The sequence below is a fragment of the Canis aureus genome, chromosome 1 (assembly GCF_053574225.1).
Source record: "Canis aureus isolate CA01 chromosome 1, VMU_Caureus_v.1.0, whole genome shotgun sequence".
NCBI classification, from domain to species: domain Eukaryota; kingdom Metazoa; phylum Chordata; class Mammalia; order Carnivora; family Canidae; genus Canis; species Canis aureus.
In genome coordinates this window covers 4,808,923-4,836,052 of record NC_135611.1, presented here as the reverse complement: position 1 = coordinate 4,836,052, position 27,130 = coordinate 4,808,923, and the positions used below count along the sequence as shown (strand labels likewise).

Here is a 27,130-nt window from a genome sequence, read left to right as displayed (position 1 = left end):
GGAGAGGATGGCAGGAGAGTGAATGTGATTAATTGATTGATAAAAAGCAGTCTTCTTGGATCTCACTTCCACATTCTTTGAACTAATTAATTAAAAGTTATAATTAAGTCCATTTCCTACCCAGCACTTAGGTAGGGCCTTCCTTGCATTCTTTATTCCTTTGGAACATAAACGTGTAAATTAGCTTTAATCTATAGCTGAGAGTTAGTCCAGCAAACAGATGTAGAAGAGCAATAAAATTAAAAGCACAATGAGTGGAAATCCTGAAGAGGCATTGACTTAGAAGAGCCCACATTACCTAAATCACTGACAACAGTATTTCTTGGACTCCTGAAGAGGCCCCTCGTCATCGCGGGAGCCACATTCTGACCGTGGGCTCACAGGTGGGAGGGAACTGAGGTCTGCCTCCCAGGGGTCCCCCAGCACTTCCGCGTTTGGTCCTGCCTGTGAGATGTGCCGAGAGGAGCGGGGGTGAGTGTTTCCACAGGCCCTGGATGGTGGGCGGGTTGGGGCACTGCATCAGGTGGTCCATCCAGGTGATGCGGGATGTGCGGCCTGGTGGAGGCTCGCAGTGGCACAGAGGATGCGGGACCTCGTTGCAGAGTCCTGCGGGTCCTATGAATGGTTTTTCTATCACTTCCCATGTCTGATGCCCGCATAATGCCCACATAACCGCAAACTGTGTTTCCATCACGTTTACTGTGTGTCTGTGGTCAGAAACGTTTGTGCTTTGGATCCCAGCAGTAGCAGTCTGGCCAGCAGCCTGCGTGGCTTCCCAGGTCCTTGCACTGCGTGGCCCTGGTGGGACCCCCAAGGCCTGACTCCGGCCCTTCCTGTCTCACCGGAGGGCCGGGGAGTCCTCTTTGCCGCATACATTTCTTCCTACGGGCTGGACTAACCCATGTTCCACATGCCTACCATTAGGGGTCTAATCTAAATGGACATTTCACTTAAGGAAAAGCACTCATGTGGGTAGCAAACTAGTCTTTTATCTATGAGACACTGCTGTTGGGGGCACCTGGGTGGCTCAGGTGGTTGAGCATGGGATGCTTGACTTTGGCTCCTGTGGTGGTTTCAGGGTCGGGAGATGGAGCCCCATGTTGGGCTGGGCATGGAGCCTGCTCAGGATTCTGTCTCCCTCTCCCACTGCCTCTCCCTGGCCCCCCACTCCTGTTCTCTGAGGAGAAGAGGGTGGGCAGGGAAAGCCTTCTAAAACGCTGCTCTTTCTTGCTAGCAGAGAGCAGTCCCTTAGGTACAGTCAAATCCTCACAAATGGAACAGAGAACTTTGCCTCCCCGAATGGCCCAAAGGAAGGTGTACTTTATCTGATGCCAAGCTGGGAGTAGAAAACTTGATGGGAATTAAGTACCTAGAAGATGGGCATGGAAATGTGGCTTGAAATCTGAGTCTTAAAAAAAAAAAAAAAAGAAAAAGAAAAAGAAAAAGAAATCTGAGTCTTACATATTAAGCCACTCCTTGTTTGTGCTCGGTTTTCATTTTCCTTATTAGAAATTTTTAATTTACCAAATAACTGACTTACAACAAATGAAACAACACATACATACAAATGAAGAAAACCGTCTCACAATCCACAGGTCACTGTTCAGAGCTCGGTCTACACCCCACCTTCCTACAGGAGTGAAGGCACATGTCCCTCTTCACTGCTTTGGGAAGCAAAGGAAAGTAATACTGTACACATAATTCTGTAACTTGCTGCTGTCCTCTAGGCCAGTAGATACGGATATAATTACTCATCTGAATAAGAGCATGAACACATCATAGTTTATTCAGCATTTCCCTTACACACGGACGGTCGGGTTGTTTCTCTTCTGTGCCACTACAGATGGTGCTATGTTAAATATCATTGCACATGAAAAATATCTGTGCTTACAACAACGTGAATCCAAGTAGCAGAGGAAAAGAAGTAAGATAGTAAGAAAATACTGATCCATTTAAATATTTTACCTAAGTCAGAAAATACTTGTGAGTGGTATTTAATGCATGCTTGTTGAATGAAAGAAGAAATATTGGATTTTTCATCTCAGGATTTATAAGTTATCAAGTAGAGTCTACTGAAATGATACTACCATTTTTGCAGCCAAAACTTGCATCGTAATCCCACTTTGAAAAGGCTTATAAGAGGAAGTTACAATTATGGGGCAAATCTGGTATATTTGTTTGAAATACTTTCTGTATGAATTTTGCCCAATGACAAATGGACTTTTTGCGTTTGGGATGGTTTTTTAATAGCCCAGTAAAATTTACATAAATCTTTATTAGGAAGTGTGGGATCTAAATTCATAGTGTGTCTAAATATATCATGTGGTATATTAAAACACTTTCTTAAACCTGCAACAAGAAGTTCCCTCCTGGCTATTGATACATTTAAATGGTAAAGTGGCTCCTGCAAACATCTGTGGCAGCTGTTTGCTTTGACAGTGGGGCTCTCACACTGTAGGATGTGGGCAGTACTTCCTCGAATCCTATCCCTGGGCCCCCACTGCCTCCGCTCTGTGAGTTAGCCAAGGTGAACACTGTCAGGCATCCCGGTACGGTCAGAACAGACAGGGTGAAACAGCAAGTTCTGGGAGAACCCAGTGTGTGAGGCTTCAGTGATTTATGATCATTTTAACCCCCAGCCGTGCTTTCCAGTTTTACCGAACTTTGCAGGAGGCTCATAGCAGTGACTCCAAAGAAAAGTATTTCTTCCAAATTATTGACACCCTGAATTAGGTTAGTAATAATAGGTTAGAAGCAGATACTCCCCATGATCACATGGATCATGCATCTTGACAGAATTTGTTCTGTAAACCTCTACAGTTGAACACGGATTAAGGGGAAAAAAACTTTGTTGTAAGTTTGCTGTTTTTCAATTCAGGTTGTTACAGAAATGTTAACCTAATTTCACAATAGAAAAAGGGAAATATAAATACCTTATTCATGATTGACTTATTCATTAGAATAACCTGTTTTCACTTTCAGTACATGCTAGATTCATTGACTAGCTCTATAGAGGTTTTTTTTTTTCTTTCTCCCCATCCCCCCTCAACTGACCCAGTATCTAACTGCAGAAGAGGCCCATTTTTTTTTTCCATTTTTTTTTTTTAATGGCTCCTAGAAGGTTCAGTGCACAGCCTATGTCACCGCAGCACTTGACACAGAGCACTTGATTCTGTAAGGGGGAGAAGGAAATCCTGCCTGGTGCCCATAGAGTTGGAAACTTTCTTGCCTAATGTTTGCTATATTTATTTAGCCTATAATTGAATACACAGTCATTTTGCTGTGCTGCAGATTGCCTATGTGGGAGTCAGGATGCATATTTAATGCCTGATTTAAAAAGAAAAATAGATGCAGTGACATGTGGGCAATTTTAGGAAAGTGTGTTCTGTGTAAATTCAAATAAAGGTTTGGGAGAAACTCGTTTTTCTCTTTCTTAGTGAAGACGTGATGTTTCACAGCAGGAATTGTTGTAGATCCATATTTATTAAGTGATGAGTAGTTGTTTTTTTCCTTTGCACTTTTAATGACAAATTCAAATGGCAGCAGAGAAAAGAATCCCTCCTTACTTTGGAACACACCCCTTCCTTTCCTCCTTTATCAGTCTCGAATAAAAAGGCTAAAAGGCTTTGTCTAAAAGAGAAAAACATGTGGCTTAGTTACTAGAGGAAAGAAAGCCAGCAGAAATGTTCTCTGGAATTTTGCCCATGAAGCAAGGTGAAAACAGAAGCATTCACATTTAGTGAAATGTGTGTTAATTGGAGAGGATTGGTATCGTGGTTTAAGGGAGCGTCATGTACTCCCTCCGAATGGAAAGGCGGGAAGTTCAGCCTACGGTCCACTGGACCTTGCTCACGTTGTCTGCAGGACCACCTGGGACCCCTCAAAGCTCTGGTAAAACTGTTCCTAAAGTTCATATACTCTCCAAAAATAAATGAAGCAAGTGTTCTGTTTGCCTTATATTTTTGTCTGTGTGTTTCCTTGACTTTTGCCTTTTGTAATTACAGATAAATGACATCCAGAACATAAAATAAGCCCATTCAGGCTCAGTATGTCAGTGTATGGAGTACTCTTTCTGTTTAGCTGGAGTTCTTGAGGAAATTTGTTCAGTACTCGACATTTCTATTGCCAAAAAGACTTCAGATTGCAGGTCAAATTCTATAGAAGCTTTTATATTTTCTAAGGGAAAGCCTTGAACTTTATGTAACTGCTACCAGATGAGTAGTGGTGCTTATTTGGGTTGCCTGGTCCCAGCTTAGCTAAGACGTAGGCGAGGGGGAACAAAGCAAGCTCCGATAGTCAGTATGTTCACCTCGTGTTTCACCTTATTCAGGCTTCTAAAGTTTTACGTTTTCTAAAGAAAGTAGGTAAGGTTTGCACTTTGGGGCTTAGGGAATTAAGAAATGAAAATGTTTGGGTATCATTGAGTACCTGGTCACCGACTTGACTTTTGTGGAGTTTGGTGCTCCAAATACTTACACTATTTTAGTCCTTCAGACATTCTCAGATGGTCCCTCCTCCTTTTCCCCAGCTGCTGGCTGACACTAAATGCCCCCATTTTCATTTATTCTAACGGAAGTCATCTCTACTACCTTCTTGAAGATCAAGACATCTTCTTTCTTGTCCTTTTATCTTCCTCCAAGTAACTCTGAGTTTGCTTTTAATAAAGATGCACACAACTGCACATTCTTAACCAAATCAGGGCTTTTCATTCCAGATAAATGATTCCTCTAATCTTGCCACTTACCCTCTTAAGTAGTCAGATTCTTTTTCTTTTGGCCATTTTTAAGCCATCAACCAAAATAAAATATGTGATAAATGAAGTTTAATGTGTTGAGGGTAAGGGACATGAGTTACTTTGTCTCCATTAATCTTTTCCATTGACATTTCAAGTACTTTTACTTGTTTGTTTTCTTAATCTAAGCTGAAAGTAAAACGTAAAGATAATTTATCCTCGTTGCTGTTTTTTCTTCCTTTAAAATTTGTAAGAATTGAACAGGACTGTGCAGATGAATAGGAAGTCAGTTTGTGGGTGTTGTACTCCAGCAATAGTAGCTACTTCACACCAGCAAGATGGGAATTTCATAGTAGCTTAAGAAACATATCTCCTATTACCTGGTTTGGACACCTGAGACAAACATTTTGAAGTGGAGGTTGATGGAGCCTGACTAGATTAATTGAAACACTAGAGTATCTATTTCCTTCCCCTGTATATTCTATGAGTGAGCTGATTTGGGAGGGAATACTAATGTTGCTCTTATTATGCTTTTGCTGTTATTCAGAATAATGTGAGAGGGATATAGCTTCTAGAATATTTCTGTGTGATCTGAAGAAATGCTAAAGAATAGACTTTTAAATTAGAAAATGTAAGGCAATAAACATTTAGCCAAAAAAATCAATAAAGAAATGGAAGTAACAGTTACTAGCAATTCAATTAAGTCTGTATCATATGTAAACTTACCCTCAGCAGCCAGGTATAGATGCTTATATTTACTGAAATGTAACACTCATATACTATTTGAAAACAAGATGACATATAACGAGCAATAAAACAATGAAATATTCTTAGATTGCCAATCTGCTTCTGAATAAATGAGATGATCTCCAGTTCAGGGAAAGAAAACAACTTAAAGTTGTCTAAAGAATTATATGGAGATAATGGAGAGTTTATACATATGTTCTTTATTGATCATTCACAGAACTTCAGATTTTCTAGCTAGAGTGACAGCTGAGTTATTTGCCCATCCCTAGTGACTGACAACAGGTAATGGAAAGGCTTTTACCATGATATAACAGCACAGAATATTTCCTAATTTACTACTGTCGTTCTCATCAAAAGTACCCCAGCAAAAAACACTAGATTTATCACTTCAATTATTGGAATTTCACATTTCGTTTAGGGAGACATGTTTCTATAATGTGACAGGCTTTACAGATCTTGAACTTCTTCAGACATTGCAGTTATCAGGGTAATTGGAGAGAGATATAAATGAAAACAGTTGTTATAGTTTTATAACTTTTAATGGTGTCTACTGGCAAGAAATAAAACAGACCATCGAGTGATAGTCTTAGCTATCCTGTGTGTATTTTGAAAAGCTTTTTTTTTTCCCTCAGTTTAAAAAACCTTTTTAATCTAAAAGTGGACAGGAGGGATCCCTGGGTGGCACAGCGGTTTAGCGTCTGCCTTTGGCCCAGGGCGCGATCCTGGACACCCAGGATCGGATCCCACGTCAGGCTCCTGGTGCATGGAGCCTGCTTCTCCCTCTGCCTCTCTCTCTCTCTCTCTCTCTGTGACTATCATAAATAAAAATAAATAAATAAATAAAAGTGGACAGGAACTACATTTAAACCATTATAATGTTATAATTTCAAATGTATTTTTTTGGTATTATGATTTTCTTAAAGATTTTATTTATTTATCCATGAGAGACACAGAGAGAGGCAGAGACATAGGGAGAGGAAGAAGCGTGTCTGCATAGGGAGCCTGATACAGGACTCGATCCCAGGACCCCGGGATCACAACCTGAGCTGAAGGTAGACACTCAACCACTGAGCCACCCAGGGGCCCTGGTATTATGATTTTGAGTAGTGCCAGAAATCCCATGTGAGGACAAATATTAGAAGCCACATATTTACAACATTAAAATGGTGAATGTTGGGATCCCTGAGTGGCTCAGCCGTTTGACACCTGCCTTAGGCCCGGGGCGTGATCCTGGAGTCCCGGGTTCGAGTCCCACGTCGAGCTCCCTGCGTGGAGCCTGCTTCTCCCTCTGCCAGTGTCTCTGCCTCTCTCTCTCTCTCTCTCTCTCTCTCTCTGTGTGTGTGTTTCTCTCATGAATAAATAAATAAAATCTTTAAAAAAAATAAAATGGTGAATGTTTATTCACTTCAGCATATAGAACTAGAGATCTGTTCTGAGTCAAAAACTTTTGTCTTTTCCTGGTTCACCTACTTCAGAGCTAGAATCTTCATTTTCTCATTTCCTTATTTGGGACTAACTTCTTAAATTAGGTAATTAAAATACATGGTAACAGTTACACGTCGTTTTGACCTCAAGCACTATGTAGTTTCAGCTTATTTCAATATGAGAATCATCACAATTTTTACTACTACTTTTGTTATTAATATTACTCCTGCTGTGATAGGACTTAAGATAGGGCATATTTCCAATGCAAGATATTACTGCATTGGCACCATTGTGTATCGAATGAACTACTCTGACTCCGATTCCTGTTTGGAATGAGGTTTAATGGCATGGTAAAATTAATAATGTACTGTATTACCATCTGACTGTCCTACTAAAGGTAAGGAATTTAGGATAAGGATATTGGTAATAATCAAGGGCCAGCCAAATCTGTTATAATTGTAATTTTCATCCTATGAGTTTTCCCCAGGAATAAAATTACATTTTTCTGATTTCTGCCCAACAATGACATTAGCTTTCTTTCATTCTGGTATCTTTTAGTTTAGTGCCACTACTATTAATACCTCTGTATTTCACCTAAGCATGTCAGAAGAGCTGAAAATGGAAAAGAACCAGTAGTATTTGTAGCCACTGTTATCACGATTGCCCTGAAGGCCAAGTAGAAGAATTTTATTGTAGCTTACTCATTAGTTCACCAGGTCCCAGGCAAAGCAACTCAAACATTTTTACCACCTGAAGACTTGACCAACTCAGCAGTAATCCAATATAAAGCCGAGTGGTAGTAAGAACCAATTCATTCATTTTTTTTTTCTTTCCACAAGTATTTACTGAGTATCTACTATGTTTCAGGTATAGAACAGAATTTGTACAGTTAGTTATATCTGAGATCCTGGTAAAATAATATGTAAGTAATTACTGTTACTAATTAAGATAAATAGTGACAAGCATTTTGAAGGACTTTGCAGTTCACTGAGTATTTTTCATTTACAGTACTCACTCAGTTAGGTGGATATAATCACTTGGCCCAGGTTTCTAGACCTGCTAGAGGGATACTTTGTAACCTTAGAGGAGGTTAATTGCTCGGTTTTTCAGGGTTAATGATTCACATACTCTGTGTTAGCTTAAAGGAAATTTGAACTATTTTTTCCAAACTCCACATGGCCCTCCTTTGTAGAAGGGCTAGAGATCCGTTTATTTTGGAAAGAGGGGGAAAAGATGTTTGGGCTGAAGTTTTTCCTGGTCTGTGTGGAGTAGCCAAGATGCAGGTACCTTTGAGCAACCACCCAGTTACCATGCCTCAAGGCAATTACGTGGTGACTGATGGAATCCGGTTCATGCACAATAGTTCACTTTTGACACACTGGCTGGTAGCTCCATATCCAGGCTGTGAGCAAATGCTCATGGCTAATGGTCAGCATCCACCTGCTGCCGGTCACTCATCCCTCCCCCGCTGCTCACTCTGTCTCAGCGGCCACCACCAGTCATCGGTAGCCTCCTCGCTGCCCTTCCTGCTGCCACCCCTGCTCCACTGCTGTCGGATTTCAGTACTGTAGCCAGAGGAACCCTTCAGAAGTAGCACTGCCCAGGGGAATGTGCAATGAAGGAGAGAATTCTAGCTCAGAGCTGTTCACCACATGTGGCTATTGAGCACGTGAAATATGGCTAGTGCAACCAAGGACCTGAATTCTCAATTTTCTTTTGTTTTAGTTAATTTAAATTTTAATTAACCACAAGTGGCTAGTGGCTATCATATTTGACAGTGCAGTTCTGAAACATAAGTCAGCGCATGTCCCTTTGCTTCTCAGAACTCTTCGTGGCTTACCATTTGACTCACAGTAAAAGCCAAAATTTTCACACTACCTGACACAGCTTCCAAGCTTTATCTGTGTATCTTTTCCTCTTATTGCTCTGCTCCAGCCACACTGGCCTTCTTGCTATTCTCAGATGTAACAAGCATGCTCTGATCTCAGGGCCTTTGCACTTTAGACAGCTATGTGGTCTGCTTCCTCTTCTACTTTCAGTCTTTGCTGAGATCAGCTTTTCATGAAGGCTTTTCTAACTGCCCTACTTAGACTGAACTTCCCTTACCCTCCATCCCCATCATGTTCCACATGGTGCCATTCTTCAAGATGCTCAATCAGAGATTGGGGCATAAGACTTCATCAGATCTCTGTTCTGTCAGCAAATGCTCTAGGCTAATCTTCAAAATATATCTGAGATCATCTGGAACACTTTTTGTTTTGCTTATTTAATTTGTATTATTTTCCTGTCCTTCTAGAGTAGAAGCCACATAAAGACAGGGTTATTCACTGCTGCACCCCCACATCTCCAAAAAGTATCTGGCACATCAGTGTGTTTAACACTTCAGATGATTAAATAAATAGGTGAAGATACAGCATTAAGAATAATCTAGCAAAAGGTCCACTAAGCAAAGCATAATTGGATTCAAAGAGAAATGCTATAAACACAATTGAGGTGGAGTGTTTAATTCTTAGCAGTCAGTAACTCAAGAAGAAAAACCAAGTCTAGCATTTGGATAATATAATTAATAAGATGAAATTAATAAATATATTTAACTTGGCATCATTAAACATAGCATTAACTTTATAATCAAAGTTCCATGGAAAGGTATGGAATTTATAACTAGCTTTAAAGGAAATTTTAGTACATTTTAAAAACCAAGAATCACCAAGTCATATTCTCTGTTTGCAATATGATAAACAATAAAAGTTTAAGCAGGAAAAACAATCACCTGTAAATATTAAAATACTTTATAATATGGAAAAAAGATCAAAAATATAGTGGCAGACTATTTAAAAAGTAATAAAAAATAAAATGTCATATTAGAACCTATAGAAGTTGACTGGTTGAACTCAGAAATAAATGCAGTCTTAATGCTTTTATAATTGTTTTCATTTATTCATTGAATTCATTCATTTGTTGAATTTCATTCAAAATGAATTTCATTATTATTTCATTTATTTCATTTCATTCACTCATTCAGAAAGGTAAACTGAATTATTTTGGACATTCCAAAAATGTCAGCAAAAAAGAGTAATAAAATAATTCAGTAAAAGCAGTAATAAGTGACCTAGAAAACAGAAAAACAAAAATTAATAAATTCAAGTTATTTCAAGTAGAAATTAGGCAAATCTAGCAAATCAAGAAAAAAATTCAAATTGAAATATTTATTATAACAACTGATAAAAAGACAGGGCTCCACATAAGAGAAGCTGTATAATAATATAAGGTTGACAAGTTTTGAAAATGTCAACAAATGGTGTGAGAACAAATTGAGACCTATTTCATTTTCTACTGTTCTAGAAAGCTTTATGACATGGGAATTACAGGTTTTGCAAGTCTGAAAATTTCAAGAGTAAATTTTTTGAGCCCACATTCTTTTACAAAGCACTCCTATGTATTAATTTCTAAATGCCCTCCATTCCTTCTCACTTACCAGTCTCATAAACCTCTTAGAATAGAGAGACCTAAAATCTTCAATAAAACATAGTAAATAGAATAATCTGTTCACACACATTTAAAAGTCTGTAGCATATTAGAAAATCCCTCAATTTCATCAGTTGGATTAAATTAGAAAGTCAAATGATTATCTTGAAGAAAAAGATAAAGGATAAGAGAGCCATTTGATATAAAACCACTTTCTAATGAAATTGAAAAGAATGAATAGATGGTGTTTGCATATTTTCTTTACCCAGTAAAAAATTTGAGGTAGCTTACACAAAATATGTAAATCGTACAAGTATATAAAATAATATCCAAGAATATAATATAAAGGTAAAAGTTTTGTAAAGATAAGGATCCTAGCCAGGGATGAGAAACTGACTTCCTATACTGCTGAAAACTGTATAGCATAAAACCTTCCCCTAAGAATCAAGGACAAACAAGATTGCATGTGACCACTGTTATTATTTTAAGTAGCTTTGGAAGTTCTAGTTAATAATAAAATTAAAACCAATGAAAGTATAAAAAGAGGAGAGTTGTTATTTTGCTCATAAATTTTCTATGCCTAGGAAGTTTTGTGAGAATTTTAAAACTATGAAATTAATGGCTTGGTAAAATGTTGAATGTAAGAATAACATACAAAAATGAAGAACCTTCCTATATTGTAGCTATAACTAGTTAGAAAAATACTAGAGGGATAAATCCCATTTACAATTCTAACAATAACAACAAAATAGAATATTGTCTATGCCCATTTCAAAAAGTTAATTTCTCTATTTGAAAAACACAGTTTTTATTGATAAGTATAGAAGATGAATTAGCAGAATGTTTATTATTTTCACAATGGGAAGACAAGAGTTCTTCCTCTCTAATTTGTAGTTGTAATTCTAATAAACCCTGAGCAGAATACCTGGAGTTCTAACACTTAGAGACAAAGTGACAATAATGAAAACTGTGCCACGGATGGAGGATGGCAGTGTGACTGTTCTTCCTGAGTGGTCCCCTATATTGCAGACCCTGAGCCCAGAGGTGTGATGTATCTCCTCTCATTTCATCTTCGTACCAGCCATAGGAAATAGGTACTGTCTATCTTCCCTCTTACGATGAGAAAACTAAGCCTCCTTTAAGATCTACTAAATGTCAAAACCAGGATTCAGAGGGAAGTACACCTGACTTTAAAGCTTTAAGATGGTGTAACTAAGCAGGAGATCAAATAAATTCATCAACATCAGTATGTTATATGTAATTGGATAATATATATGTATGTATGTGTATGTATATATTCTTCAAGAGGACTCAGAAATCAGTGGTGAAGGGATATATTATTTAATATTTAATAATTGTATGAGACTTAGGATAGCAAATAACCAATTTATAGAGTTTTATTGGACACAATTCACAAAGATAAATGTTAATACATTAAAGAGTTAAATGTAAAAGTAAAGTATAATTGTTTATAGCAATAGAATTGAATAGACATCAAAATCCCAAAGAGGGAACTTTCTTGTAACTTTAACAAAACAAAGAAACAACAAAGGAACAGATTGATAGATTTAGCTATAAGATAAGCTAAATTTTGTATGTCCAAAGTTCCCCGAATAAAAAGCCAACCAGAAGACAGATAAAATATCTTTCATCAAATAATACATTAACGTTTTAGATCTTTTTATATAAAGAGCTCATGGAAATCAACAGGGAAAACACTGAAAACAATAAATAAGTAGGTAAAAAAGAGATGACAGGTCAATCATAAAACAGAAAATACAACTTAGAAACAAACATCTGGAGAAGTGTTCATCATCCTAGCAATTAAACAAACGCAAACTTCATTTTTAAAAGAAAACAGCAATTATATACTTTCTATCAAATTAGCAAAAGAGAGACATGAAGAGTTTGATGTAACGTGCATCTGCTGCAGCTAATAGTTTTAATTGGCTTGACTTTTTGGAAAATAACCTGACAATATGAAACAAGTACCTCAAAAACTATCTTATCTGTTGACATAAGAAAGAGAGAAGAGAGAGAACTACCTCACTAGTGCTACTTATAAGTAGTCTGAGGGTCCTGGTGGGGAGAGGGCTGTGTAAACCTCCTACACTAACTTTTGATAGCATGCAGCCACAACGGAGGGCATGGGGTGGTTTGGAGCCATATCCTCTGGTCAGGCAAACCAGGGTGTAAATTCTGCAGATGTCTTTCAGGAGTACATAGCCTAGGCCAAGAGCCTGTCCTCCCTAAACCTTGTGTGTCAGGTGGGGCTACTACTAGAATGTACTGCCTAAGAGTTTATGCGTCAGACAGTGCACATGGAAGTTACCACTTCACATACGTCATCTACTAAGCCTTGGATTATTACCTATTAGTTTGCTATCATGAATTATTGTAATTAACAGAAATTAATTATTATGATTAGCCAGTGTAAATTATATTTTAATTACAATTAATATATAATTAATAATGTATTGTATATAAATGGAATTAGTAATTAACAGTAGCAAATTTTAATAACCCCTTGTCTAAGTAGTTGTGGGAATCAAGCAGCCAGGTCAAACAACTGAATTCTTGGGGTTCAGCTCACTGGAGCCACCTGAGATTCTAGCTCCTGATAGCTGACCACTTGCTCCTGCCTCCCAGACCAACCAGAAGTGGACTTTCTTGGGCTGACAACACTTCTAGTTGGAGAGCTTTGTGGGAGGAGGAAGGCTGCAGGTGCCCCCCGCCCCCCCAATCCTAGTTGTGAATGGTCAGCTGCTCTGGCTATTGGAGCACCTCCTGGAATGCAAGTATTGGTGGTCTAGAGTAATTTATCTAATTCTCCACCTTGAATAGACCCTCCTTTCAAATGGGAAACTCTCTATTGGGTTACCTCTGTTCGCTTATTTTAGGTATTACCATGACAATTGGAGTGGTTCAAAATTAAACTACAGTACACTAGTCCTTTGTTGCTCAGTTTTGATCGATCTGCATCAGACCCTCCGTTTGGAAAGCACTGTGCTAAATTATTGTTTTGTTTTATTTCTGATGTCTGGGTTTGGGGAAGAAAATAAAAGGGCAGTGGGGTAGGAATCCCCCACCTTCGCTCAAATTCATTCTCTAACCTGGAAGCAGAAGATTGTTACCCAAAAGCAGCCTGTTCTACAACAGAAGGTGTGAATTCATGATTAAGTTTGAAAATAATGTTTTGTTTGTGGGCTTTAGTGAGAATTTTACCTTAAAGGAGTTAAGCCATTTGGAGGATTTTTATGTTTAAATTGAGTTTTCAAGAACTCCTATTTGCGTTTCGGAAAAGAACCTAAAACTGGCTTGCTGGTTTCGGGTGTGTACTTGAAGCTCTGCCCCTGTGCTGGGAAGGCAGGGAGCCCTAGAGCGGTCATGTTGAGGAGGAATTCAATCAGGGCTGATTACCTTACTTGTGGATAAAATCCCTTTATCCTCTGTGTCGTTTGATTAATTCATCATATATTTTTATCCTTTAATCATACCGCACAGAAAATGTACATAAAGGATAGAAAGAAACGTAGTTAATGTTTCCCTGTTAAGTCAAGGTTGTGAAATAATGGAGTGTGGAATTCCAAGATGCTATCTCCAGGCAAGCCAGCACTTTCTGTGACCTGTTAACCACGTTCATTTTCAAATGTGCCATCTTACTCTCATTTTACTTTTTATTAAACATTCAGACTGGTAATTCTGAAGATTTCATTTAAAGGGTGATAAATTTAAAATTCCATGTAAATGGTGTCTATTTTTAAAGGAATTATCTCAAAATAATTTTATCTCATAGGCATGTACTGTGGCAGATGTTTGCAAATCTTGGTTTAAAACTGATTGAAATATTTTAAGAAAACTGAAATAATGTCAGTGGTAAAATTTATTTTACCAAGTGCAGATGTAAGACATCAAGTTCTCAGACTGATGGCAGAATTAACAAAAAACACCATCTGGTTCAATAATTATCTGAAAATACCCATATTCTTGGATTTGTTTAATACCACTCAGTTCCCAGCTTTATTTTATCTGGGTTTGCACACCAACCAGACTAGGTTGTACAAAACGGAGACTATTTCCATCTGATCATTTTAAAAAATGTGTGTTTGCATGAATAATGAATCTTTGAATTGTTACTAAACAAGCAAATTATTTGCGTGTGTGTCACATCGGTTATCAAGTTTGCACATGTGACAGCTTCAACAGCCGTCACGTAAAATGCAGAGAGCTTGTAACCATATGTTTTTGCTTGACAAAAAGCTAAAACTCAAGATCAATTTTCAATATGGAATGCACAAATTAACACTTTAAAATGCACCACAATATGTACAGCTTGGCAAAATTTGCAGAAATAGCACGTTTCTAGATATTAACTGATATCTTTGGATTCGACCTTAAGGTATTCAATCATTTTGATTAAAAGACTGATTTCTCATAAAACCACAGTCTGTTGGAGGCGCAAAGCCAATGACATTTGAGCATTCATATATTTTCATAAACTTTGAACAATGTCAGTGAGACACCTCTTCAATCTTGGCCACACAACAGCAGAGTGTTCAATCTTTCTTTAGCTTAAGACAGAAAATTTGAATATCAGCACAGGGTTATAAATGTGGCAGTTCACATGGTGTGTTCCATGTCGATTTTTAAGGAGCAGATCTGTGCAACATAAAGAACATTTCACTTTATGCTCTTGACCACCATATCCCCTCTCCCTTCCCACCTCCACCTACCCCCACACTCCTCCCCCAGAGTCATTTGGGACAAGGGTTTGGATTCTGGTTTTATAAAACAATTCCTGTGAGGATCTTTGGGGCGGTATTGGGGGGCACTGGGCTTTTAAAAATGGTTTCTCCTAATGCTGGGTACTGCTTGGGATTAATTAATGTGCTGCAGTGATACAGATACCCTGATATTTCTTGAGCAACTTTTCCATCTTTTGAACATAATAATTAGTCATTGTGCTGCCAAGTATACCTGTTCCCCTTTGGCCTCCCAAATGAGGTCTTGGCGAAAATTGGTTGTTCTTCAAAACCTCCTTTTTTAATCATATTGTTCAGTGCAGAGTGATTATCCTATATGGTGGATGAGACGTGTAAAGTTTTCAGTTTGTTGTAAGTAGCACAGTGTGAAGTGTATTAGCATCCACCACAAATAACACGTCTCTCTCTTCAGAGTGTTGTCTAGCTCGCAGCTTGGGCAAAACCAGATGAGCCGTGAGGGGAAGATGAGCAGTTCTGTCTTGCCCAAACAGAAGACATGACAACATTCTGTTCGGTAAAGAGACAAGGAAGGCACATTTTCGTATGTTGTATTACACGACAGATGTCGAAATTTTTTTTTTTACCTAAAATCCCTTGAATCGTGCTAAATCTTCACATCGAGCATATCTCCTAATATCAAATGAAAAGCATCATTAGTGTTCTTCCACAAAGGATGTTGGACAATGGAAGTCCGTTTCAATTGCCATAATCCCACAGAATTACTGCTTTATAACTAAATCTCCTGAGTCATTGCTCTCATAGTTCAAGTTTTTATATTTCTGGTTGTCTACACACACCCCTAATGAGGAACAAATGAAGGTCTCACGTCGGCAAAGGTAGACTTCATTTGTAAAGCCGTATCAGGAGAGACGGTTATTAAGTGCGATCGTAATTGCCGTAAAACTTGCTGCCTGAAACAAAGTCATAACCTGAGTGAGCGTGCAGCTCTTCTAGGCTAGCACAGCTTCATTCCAAAACTCACAGGTGTGAGATACTTCAGAAATAAGCAGCTCTCGCAAACGGGTTTAAATGTAGTTTGAGGCGCAGTGGTGTGGCTCCAGCTGCCATGTCTTGCACGTCCTCACGGCATTTGCTCACCTGTGTGCGTGGCCCCACATATGTGCCTGGGAGGTCTGTGAGTGTGGACCGTGTTCAGAGATGGCTTTGCCTTGTGGTCGACTGCTGGCGCAGGACTGCGCCCGGGCAGCCGGCTCCGTAGGGCCTCATCCCTGCAGGCTTTAGTCACCCTTAGTCAGGCCTTAGCCACCGCTCTCTCTCGAGCATCTCCCGGGTGCCAGCTTCACGCTGTGTTCAGGGTTATGTCAGGAAATACTGTCGGCCCTGCCCTCCTGGAGCTTGCGTTCTGAGCATAAATGAGCATCAAGTAATGACAGGTTGTGAGAGAACACAGCGGGTGCCCTGTTGTGGAATGTGGGCTGTTATAACCATGAGGCAGTTGGTGGACTTCCTGGTAGATGACATAGGGGAGGTGGGTAGGACTGAGGGGTGACCTTCAGGTTTCCAGCCCGAGTGACCATACAGGTTGACTTCTCTGATGTGAAGCAGACAGCAGATGGAGGAGGAGCTCACCTCAGAATAGGGTCTGAGGAGGCAAGAAGAGGGCCTGGGGGCACTGTGAGGAACCATGAGGGTCAGGGTCAACAGAGGCCAGGGAGCCGGGCCTGGAGGTCCACCACTGGTCAGCCGACAGGAAGGAAGTCAAGAAAACAGGGGAAGAAAGAAATAGGTAGCTGTATGTACTGCTTCTGAGATGTGGAGGGAAAATGTCCACGCATGGCTTGTCTCTGAACACGATTAACACCTTTGTCCTGTGCAGCACTTAACCACACGCACACATAGTTCTGGAGGCCAGAAGTCTGAGAGCAGAGCATCAGCAGGGTTGTTTGTGCTGAGGCTTCTCTCCGTGCCTCGCACATCCGTGTCCTCACTTTGTCTTCCCTGTGTGGGAGACATGTCTGTGTCCTAACCACCCTCCTCCACCTCTTCTTGTAAGACACTTGTCAGGTTGGATTAGCTCCCCACCAATGACCTCGTTTTACCTTACTTAGCTCTTCAAAGGCCTCATCTTCAAGAACAGCCGCTTCTGAGGTACTGGGCATTAGGATGTCAACGCACGAGTTCAGCCCGGAAGAGGCCCAAAACACTCATTTTTCACAAATGACCCCAAATGACTCTGATGCCACCAGGCTGAAAACCCCACTAAGAAACACTGACATATGATTCCCACACACCCTAGAAACTGCAGAGACTTGACATAGAGGGTAGCCTGTGGTGCCTGCTCAGAAAACATAACCCCACGTGCCTCTGAGAATTTGTGCTTATACGTCTGATGTTCACCCTGTCAAGTCACCTCTGTCTCCCAGTGTGGCAGAGTGGAGAGCACTGCATCTGTGAACACAGACCACACACCCAGGACATGTGCTGTTCATCACCATCCCTTGTGTTAGATGCCACGTACAGATCACACAAGTGGTTTTGTCAGAGTAGCCCAAAATCTGTATCAGAAAACGAGTGGGGGCACCTGGGGGGCTTGGTCGGTTGAGCAGCCAGCCTTTGGTTTCAGCTCAAGGTTGTGGTCTCAGGGCCATGAGATCAAGCCCCGCATCGGGTTCCACACTTAGAGGGTAGTTGCTTGAGATTCTCTCCCTCTTCCCTTCCCCCACATACGCACATGCATTCTCTCTCTCTCCTCTTTCTCTCTCTCTCTGTCTCCCCCTCCCTTCTTCCCTCTCATTCTCAAATAAATCTTTAAAAAGAGAAGAAAAGAAAAGAAGTGCATCAGTTGGCTTGTACACTGCTGTTTTCCATTCATTTACTGCAGTCACTAATAAATTAGCACAGTTAGCATCTCAAACTCCAGAATAAAGGCAGGCCCTTTTTTTTCTAAATACACGTAATATAGGCAGCCTTTTAGTTTCATTCATAAAATCCATCACTAAAATTTCATTCTTGCCCTGTTTTGGTTTGCTCATCTGTGTCCATGTGTGCACACGTAGCGGATGAAGGAAAGTTCACAAGATATTTTCATTAAACTGTTGTTGCCCTTCAAAGACTAACGTTTTAAAGCCTGTGTTATATCTCAAGCACTGTGTAGTATTAATGTTTTATACAGCCCAGTTAGCAACTTCTTAAATGAACCTCAGAGGAGTGGCGTGTAGTTTGGCTGGAGAGGGCAAAGGTTATGAGCACCCATGTTGTTATACTCAGGGATCCGCTCCCTCCATGAAGGAATTGCTAGTAGCATGTGAGTATGGGTCAGAGCAGAGGGTCTGCCGCTTCCCACCACTCAGAGTTCATGCTATACCGAGACCCCTGGGATGGGGAACGAGCCCACCTCTCTACTCAAAGTAGGATATGTGTGTGGGGGAGTGTGTATTTGTCCTTCATTTCTTCACTTTCTCCGTTTCTTTGCCCGTGTGCACTTCTGCTTGTGGTTCAGTGCCTGGTTCTGTGACCTGTTATGCCTTCGTGCAAACTACTGTCAACATGCATGCATACAGCTCCTGCTTCTCCAGGATCGGGCTTTCCTGTCCTGGGGGCACTTGCCAGCGGCCTTAGCCCAGCTCCTCGTGGGGCCCCTCGCCCTTGGATGCTTTGTATTTCTTTATCCCCCCCCCCGCCCCCGTCTTCCTACCTTGATAGAAGCACAAACTCTTCTCACTGTAGCATTCCAGCTGTTCTCTCTTTATTTTTTTAATAAATTTATTTCTTATTGGTGTTCAATTTGCCAACATACAGAATAACACCCAGTGCTCATCCCATCAAGTGCCCACCTCAGTGCCCGCCACCCAGTCACCCCCACCCTCACTCTCCTCCCCTTCCACCACCCCTAGTTCGTTTCCCAGAGTTAGGAGTCTTCCATGTTCTGTCTCCCTTTCTGATATTTCCCACTTATTTTTTCTCCTTTCCCCTTTATTCCCTTTCACTATTATTTATATTCCCCAAATGAATGAGACCATATAATGTTTGTCCTTCTCCGATTGACTTACTTCACTCAGCATAATATCTGTTCTCTCTTTAAATCTCAGGCTGAATTCGCAGGTTTTCAGGATAATTTGAAAGTTATCTAGGTAATTTGGTGGGGATAGGTGACTTGGGGACCCTACTCTTACGCCATCTTGTCCCTCCTCCAACATGCATGCATACAGTAAAAAAATGCTTAGAAATGTCATAGAGCGGCAGTTGTAACAAGAAATAACTTTAAACTCAAAGTACACAATAAAATATCAGAGTTACAGATGAATTCTGACCAAAAAGGCTCGTTTAAGAAACCCTATCATGTATGTGTTGTCCATCTGAGGGCAAAATTTTTAAAATACGTGTAAGAAAAGTAAATAAATAGTAAAAGATGCATCTAAGAATCATAGTGTGAAGTGTTAACAGATGACAGACAGCAGGGAAATATTAAAAGTGTTCCTAAAAATAGATATGTCAGATTAAGGGTTATATAAAAAAAAGTATTTCTGGAAGAAAAGTTAATTTTAAAAATCACATGGTCTTTTGGGGTTGGTCATAGACTATTGAAAGAGAAGTGATCGGAAAAAAAAAATCGTCTGAACATGATTATGCTGGGTTCATTAGTATAACCTGAACTGTGAATTTTTAAGTTGGAAATTTAAAAATGTTACTTATGAACTTCATTGGATTTAATAGCTGCCAGCAACAACAATCAGAGCTATACATTAGATTTCACTTCTATCGGTGGGAAGGTATTATACATTATTATTATATATTATTATCTAAAGGATTGAAATTATATCTCCACAAATCACATTGTAGATTAAATTAAGCCTTTCACAGATTCTGTCTCAAATATAATTGGGAATTATCTGCATAATTTGGGTTGCTTTCAAAATGTGAACTACTGGAAATATGAATTGTTAGCCTGGCATTTAGAATATGTGCCAGAATTCTCTAATTCTGTGGCCTGATGAGATATCGAGAGGAAATGCTTTAGAAACATATTCAACTCAGCCCGCACACACTCTGTCATGTACATTTTTGGCCGGCGGATGGACTACGGTATGTAAGGACAGCAAAGTGGGTGAGGAAGCTCGGAAGCTTCCAGGAAGCTCACCTGGAAGTGGCCACCACCCAAGAAGGCCACAGTAGAATAACTTTCAGAAGCACCCTGTTCCCTGGAAGGGAGCTGGGGAGGAGGGCACCCTGAGAAGGTCATGTGCTGGACAGCAAGAGAGCTGCCTCTGTGGCCCAGGCCCTGCTCTGTTGCCTCCATGTCCCGGAGCAGGAGAGCTCTTGAGCCCAGCACAGCCCCAAGGGCAGGGCTCTCTCTCCTGCTCCCACTCAGCTACAGCCACTTGACTTCTCTTTTTAGCAATTTGCCATCATTAACAAACATTCATTAAGTCAAGGTCAGTTTAACCTTCTGGAATCATGGGTTTGCAGAGCTGAAAGCTGTCATTCCCCCTTCCAAACAGCCATTCACATACCACAAGGCCCCGGAACACATGTTCTAATAACACAGATTGCAGGTCTCCTGTATCACCTGTTAAGGGCCACATGGAACCAACTAATAAAGGAAGTTCAGAGTTTCTGTGCTGTTCATTGTGTAATACCATTGCTTTAAAAAACAGCTTTAAGTAACATGAAAGCAATGATTATACTTAATAAGGCAGTGAGGTAATCAAATCGGTGGATTTCAATAATACTTCTTTTCTATTCTCTAACTTTTGTACAAACTAATTTTAGAGTGGTTCTACACATTTTCTCTTTCCTTACCTCTTTCCCATGAAGGAGAAAATAGATCAATTTTTTTAAGAAAAGGACATTGATAGTCTTTAGAGTGTAGAGAAAATTGATCAAAATATTAATTAGACTTTTGTTTTGCTAGTTTGCATCAGACAGATGGAGCTCTGATCTCTAACAGCACCATGACTCATGAAACTGCGTGTGTACTAAAATGCCATTATTAACACAACAGTAGTTTTCAGCAGTTGGTAATTATTGGCATAATTAAACATTTATCAAGAAACGAGTATTTATCATTCATTAAACTTTCATTAAAAATCCATCTTAGCACAGGCTAGATTAGGCAGTGATTTTCAAGTGATAACTTCTTAACTTCTGGCAGGAATATAGAACATTTTCATAATAACTAGAGTTGTACACAGGTAACATTCCAGGAATTGTGAGCAATTACAGGATTTCAGATTCATTTTGTATTAAGTGTTTTTTAAGACTTGGACCCAGAGTAAGAAGGTACTTGGCAATGTTCTTTAGGGCTTACAGCATTTGGCACTTCTTAGCAGCCTATCTAGCAAAACGTGTTACCCTTGGCACACAAAAGTTACTGGTGAGCAAGCCCTATAATGCTATTTGCATAATTTAAATCCCCCAAAACATGGAGTGTTTACATATTTTAGGACACAAAAGTTTGCATTGTGAATGGAAGCCAGCAGAGAAGTAGACATGAGCAGAATTCCACTCCAGCGCCTGGGCTTGCTAGTCCACACCACACTGACAGGTCATTGTCCAGGTCATGGGCCACTTTCCAAGTGTCCAAGAGGCTGTCTTGTCACATGGGGTGTGTCACAGACGATATGTCACTTGATGTGCAAACTTTGGGGGCTATGTTCAGATTTACTGAATTATTTAAATCGTGTGCTCATTTCCCAGAATTGGCAATAAGACCTAAATAGTACAGAATTTGGTGTGTAGAGAATTGCATCTGGTGGCCACTCTCTTTTATTCTACTTGTACATGTCTTTCCTTATTAATTATATCCTGCTGTCAACTCTCCAGTCTGATTCTCCACAGAACCACTGGATATTATCATACCTTAGTTCTGTGCAAATATCATCACATGGTAACAATAGCCTCCCAGCCTTCTATCTCTCCTCTTGCAGCATTAAGATAGACGTAGATGTCCCAGCCTGTGGTTCACACAATCACACTTTTATCCCCAGGCCCCAACTGGACAGCTTCATACACGTTTACATGCTGGGTGCCCTCGCTGAGAACACACACACAGGGGAATAATGGGATTATATAACTAAGGCTGCTCAGAAAGCTTCTTCACATACATGCTAGTGCTTCAAATCTTATTCGATATTCAGCAACTTTGTTTTTGTTTTCTCTTGGGCAAAAAATTTACTGTATCAGTGCTTTTGTGTCACAAGAATGAATTGAATTTGTACCCTTTAGTACAAACAACAATGGACAGAGTGGTAACCTAGTGGAAAACAAATAGACACCCCGTCCCTTTTGGGGATTCAGAGAGGTTCAGAAAGATGAAGCTGACGGGGGAGAGGTGGCAGATAAAAAGAGGCCAAAGCAGGAAAGAATCCAGCGGTCATTTATTACCATGCCATCTTCATAGTGTTTGCTGAACCAAGGTGGAGAGTAATGATTCAGACAAATGACGTTAATCATAATAGCTAGCCCTTTGGCAAAAATGGAATACCTAGCATTGCAGCAGGAGACCTAATCAGATTCTCCAAAACTTGCTTTGGAAGGAGAGAATTTTCTGTCTAGTTTTCCTGTTGGCGGTGTCCCATGGATATATCATCTTTAAAGGAAACAGGGTGATAAGAAATTGTGCCCTCTTCCCTTCTCTTTTCCCTGACCCCCTTAGAGATAATCACATTAAACTCAGTGATTAATATTTATAGTGAAACCATATTATTTTTATATCTTCTCCATATTTATCTAATGTGATAAGATGGCAAGAGCTGTAATGACTAGTCAAGTCATATTTTCCATAATCCTGGTAATCAGAGTTTAGCTTTACTCACTCAGAAGTGATTTTAAATGGCCTGGTGCATCATGAAACCAAGTAATGTCACACAAACACACATACACACACATACACGTCCATATTCTGGGATTCTGTGTGAAAGCGTAGAGAGGTCTGTTCAGGAGTTGACTAATGGTGTAAAGCGTATTTTGAATTCACTTGGTGAGTCTCTATTCAGAGAAAGTTAGTAATGTCTTCCTTGATCTCTAATATATGTTAAAAGCTAGTGAAATAATTTCATTCATCTTTGCCCTGTGTTGAATTTTTATGGATTTTTTTAAATTACCTTATCAGTAGAATATATTAGTTATTTTTTTATAGATGCAATTTCATTAACAAAAAAAAACAAAATTCATTTAGTCCTAAATACTTTCCGATTTATTAATTAGGTACATTTGTCATCACTTTCTCACATGTACTTAGGTGCTGAGATACTTGGAGCATAATGCTATTGTGTAGAAGGGAAAACAATTTAGAGACTCCGTTTCATATCATCTCTAGGGGAAAATTATGTTGACATGTGGGAGGTTAATGTACACACTTTAGATTCTTTGCTTGATTTGCTGTTTTCTTCTTCATAACTCTAGGTAAACAGTTTGTGCTGCCATGTAATGCACAGGTTAAGTGTAGTTGCAGGCTATTATACATCATTAAAGTAGGTAATATTCAGCCATGGAAGAAGGATGGAAGCTCCTCACTTGCAGGCACCTGGACGTTTCCTGTGTCATCCTGTGCAGCACTGCAGAAATTAGCTGTAGCTGCCTTTGTGCAATTTGTAGTGTGGTGCCATGAAATTAAGCAGTGACTCACCATTTTGGCTGACTAGTGGTAATGTGTTTTTGCATTCCCCCCATCCCAATGACAAATTTGATTAAAACAAAACAAAACAAAACTGCTGTTCATTCAAAACTTTGTTTCTGTATTTGTTACCCGGTTCACCCAAATGCCAGACTCATCTATGAATACAGAGATACTCTCGACAGTTGTGAAAGAGGTAGATATCTGTTACATTAAGTAAGCAGCATCTTGCATTCCCTCCTCACTGTATTACAGAACTTCCAGGCCTCAAATAAGGAAACAAAGCCGATAATGGCTTCGCCAGACCAATTGAAGAGTGGACCAATGGAACAGATAGATACCGACAGGTTGCTCCTCAGACCCCGGCCCTCTATATCTGATCAATAACCAATTTATTAGTAATCACATCCAATAAATAGAATACTGCAGACATTTATTTTCATCTAGCAGCCAGCAGGCACAGGATAATTTTTTTTAGAAATAAGAAACTGCCATGCACAAGAAGGTACATGACTGATCTGTCCTCCACCTGAAGCTGCCGCACATCGTAGCTAGACAGCTCGTCCCAAGAAATCTTGTGTGTATCTGATTACCAACGGGCATCACATCCCACTCGCCTCTGGAATACATTATAAATGCCAGTTGTTGACTTCTGAGGATTCTGTTAGCTGAGATATCTTGTGATAGGGCGAGGTATCACACCAGAATAGGATCTATAGGTATTAGCGTCAAGAAGAATAATGTCTTGCCTGCCCTTTCTCCCGGGTTATTGCATGGGTTATACAACGATTGGGATGAGTTAATAGAAAACAAAGCAACAAGAGGAGGCAGGAGTGGGTGAGAGGTGGGGGAAGCAGTGGCACCACAGAAATGCATGACTTCTGCTGGTGCCAAAAATAATGTGTAGCTTTTATTTTTTCCCTCCCGAAGCAGGAGCCTGCATGAGGGTACCTGACATAATCCTTGTTGGCATCTCCTTCTACGTGACGCCAGGCTGAGTGGAGGGTACCTACTGCCGGTGCCCAGAGTTCCGAAAACCCATTCTAAGTTTTAGCAAGAGCTTATCAACCTTCGCAGCTGGATTACAGTGATGATGAGAAAAAGACTGTAATTCTTTGATGTCATTCTCATTGTGATTTACATAGAAGAAAGCAATGTCGATAGACGGGGTGGGGGGATCCATGGGGTGTGTGTGTGTGTGTGTGTGTGTGTGTGTGTGTGTGTGTGTGTGATGGGGAGGTGGGGGTAGTGCCACTTAGCAGTTCCTTTCTGAGCGCAGATCCTTCATTGTTTCACAGGAGAGAATCCATCCCGTGTGCGGTTACAGCGACATACCTGAATGAATCAGGTCTACCCTGTTCACGCCCAAGATGAGGAAAATGATTTATTATCCTTCCCTTGAATTTCTCTGAGCATTCTGTCTAAACTTTAAAAGCGGATTACATTTGCGATTAAACCCTAACAAATGTTGTTTTAACTAGACTGCAGTATGTGTTATTGACAACAAGCGACTTTTCTTCTCAAAATAACATTGGTGCTTAGGCATGCAATTTACAAAAATGACAAGAAAGGGTGGTACTTTTCCCAAGGTGAATGTGAGTTGACTGATTAGCTGGTATTTTAACTTAGATTCTTGCAAATTACAGACATAAGAAACCCTGCAATTTATATGTACTTTAGAAGTGAAAGCTTTAATCCCATGATTCATGAAAGTAAAGTGGTAATAATTTAAGTACCATATTTTATTTATCCCTCAGACTTGTCAGCTGATACCAGAAGTATTTCTACTATTTTGGGGTTGCTGCCTTTGGCCACCTAATTGCTTCTTAGGAAGTAAGAGGGAAATTGCTTATATAACTACATGGATTGTCTTTGGCAACATCGAGCCAAGGCATCAATCAGTCCATCTGGGTAAAATCACAAGCTGACTCCAATATTGCTAAATATTTATACTGTCAAATACACACAGACATCCAGATGAAAGGAGGCATTCATTAGGAATTCTCTAGCTTGTCAGTTTAAAGATGTAGATTAGAGCAAAACCTCCCACTATGGTACTGAGTGCTCAAGAAAAGTCTATATTTAGCCATTCTGAGCAATAAATATCATCATATTGCCTCATTTAGGTAAATAGAGAATAAATATTGTCAAGATGATCTAGAGATAATGTAAACAGATCCCTGTTCAGACTCTGTGTGACGGGGGGGAATTCCAGGACAGTGATGTGCCGATGATGCTTTTTGGTTTAACCCTTCTTCCTAATCACATCCCCCTCCTCTTTTTGGTAACAGAGATCGTGTGGCTGACAGATTAGGGGAAAAGATGCAGAAAAAAATGTTTTTAGCCACAAAGGTGATTTCGAGTTATGTGAGTAGAACACTAATTAGTGCTTGTGCTGCAGTATTGTCTCGATAGTTGCAAAAGCTGCTGCCGAAAATAAAGATATCTGTAGCAACAGCGAAGTTCATCTCTGAGTTTAACAGAGCTAATGAAGCCCGTCGGTCTCAAGGGCACATTCCCACTCAGAGGCCACGGCATTGCTTGACAGTTCACCAAGGTAGCGCTCAGACTGGAATCTCTTTTGTAGCATGCTCTCGTAGAAGATGTTCCACACTGTGAGGATTTGCCACAAGACACTGAGATGTGTGCCCTGGTACACACAATGCCATTCCTGTGCCCAGATGCTGGCAGGGCCCTGGGTGGCACGGCAGCCCCAGCTGCTCCCGGGGAGCGGAGGGTGTCTTCCTTCGGAGGGCACATGCTCGTAGCTCTTCCCCCGTAATTGATAATCTCAGAAGTTATACTCAATGGGAATTTTAACTGATGTCAAAGTTTTAGTTAATTACACTAGATGATTTTTTTGAGATTAATAATTAACATCTCTCTTTATAACTAAATATCCATAATTAATCAGCAAATCATAACGTGAAGACTAATTAACTTCAAACTCAAATCTTAACAGAAAATCCATATTACTCTCCAACATCATTAATTACCAGAGTAATCAAAGTTCCCCCTCATGGGATAAAACATAAAGCTTTGTGGGTTTATCAGCTAAGCTGTTGGTGCAGAAGAATTTCCAGAGTAACTTTAAATGGCAGTACCGATTACAAAATTATTAGATGATTCCAACACGTTCTCATTGGCCACATGTTACATTACCAATAAGCTGTTCCCAGCAGCTAGCTGTGTAACCAGCAGAGCAGAAGCTTCTCCATCGTGTCTGGGTTTTGGTTTTGGTTTTTTTCACAGGAGCTTCATACAGCAATTTCTGGCAAGCAGGTCATTTGGTTCACTGTCTTTAAAACTACACTGTGCCTCTTTGTTTCTTTTTCCTCTGCCTCACAGAATGCTGCTGAGCTAGTTTTAAATGATTAGTAACAAGTGAAGTATACTCCCAACATTGCTCACATGTAGGGAATT

General features: G+C 40.0%; 1 protein-coding gene across 4 annotated transcripts in view; it reads left to right on the top strand.

The window, feature by feature from the left end:
* Window positions 1-27,130, top strand: part of ZNF407 (zinc finger protein 407) — a 447,661-nt gene that overhangs the window by 392,582 nt on the left and 27,949 nt on the right. The window contains exon 10 of one of the 4 annotated variants that reach the window (XM_077878948.1): window positions 25,006-25,189. The exons of the other annotated variants lie outside the window; for them this stretch is intronic. Coding sequence (XP_077735074.1) covers window positions 25,006-25,046 — 41 coding nt within the window. The 3' untranslated portion in view covers window positions 25,047-25,189. Of the gene's footprint in view, window positions 1-25,005; window positions 25,190-27,130 lie in introns of those variants that run through there. 4 annotated transcript variants of the gene reach the window in all.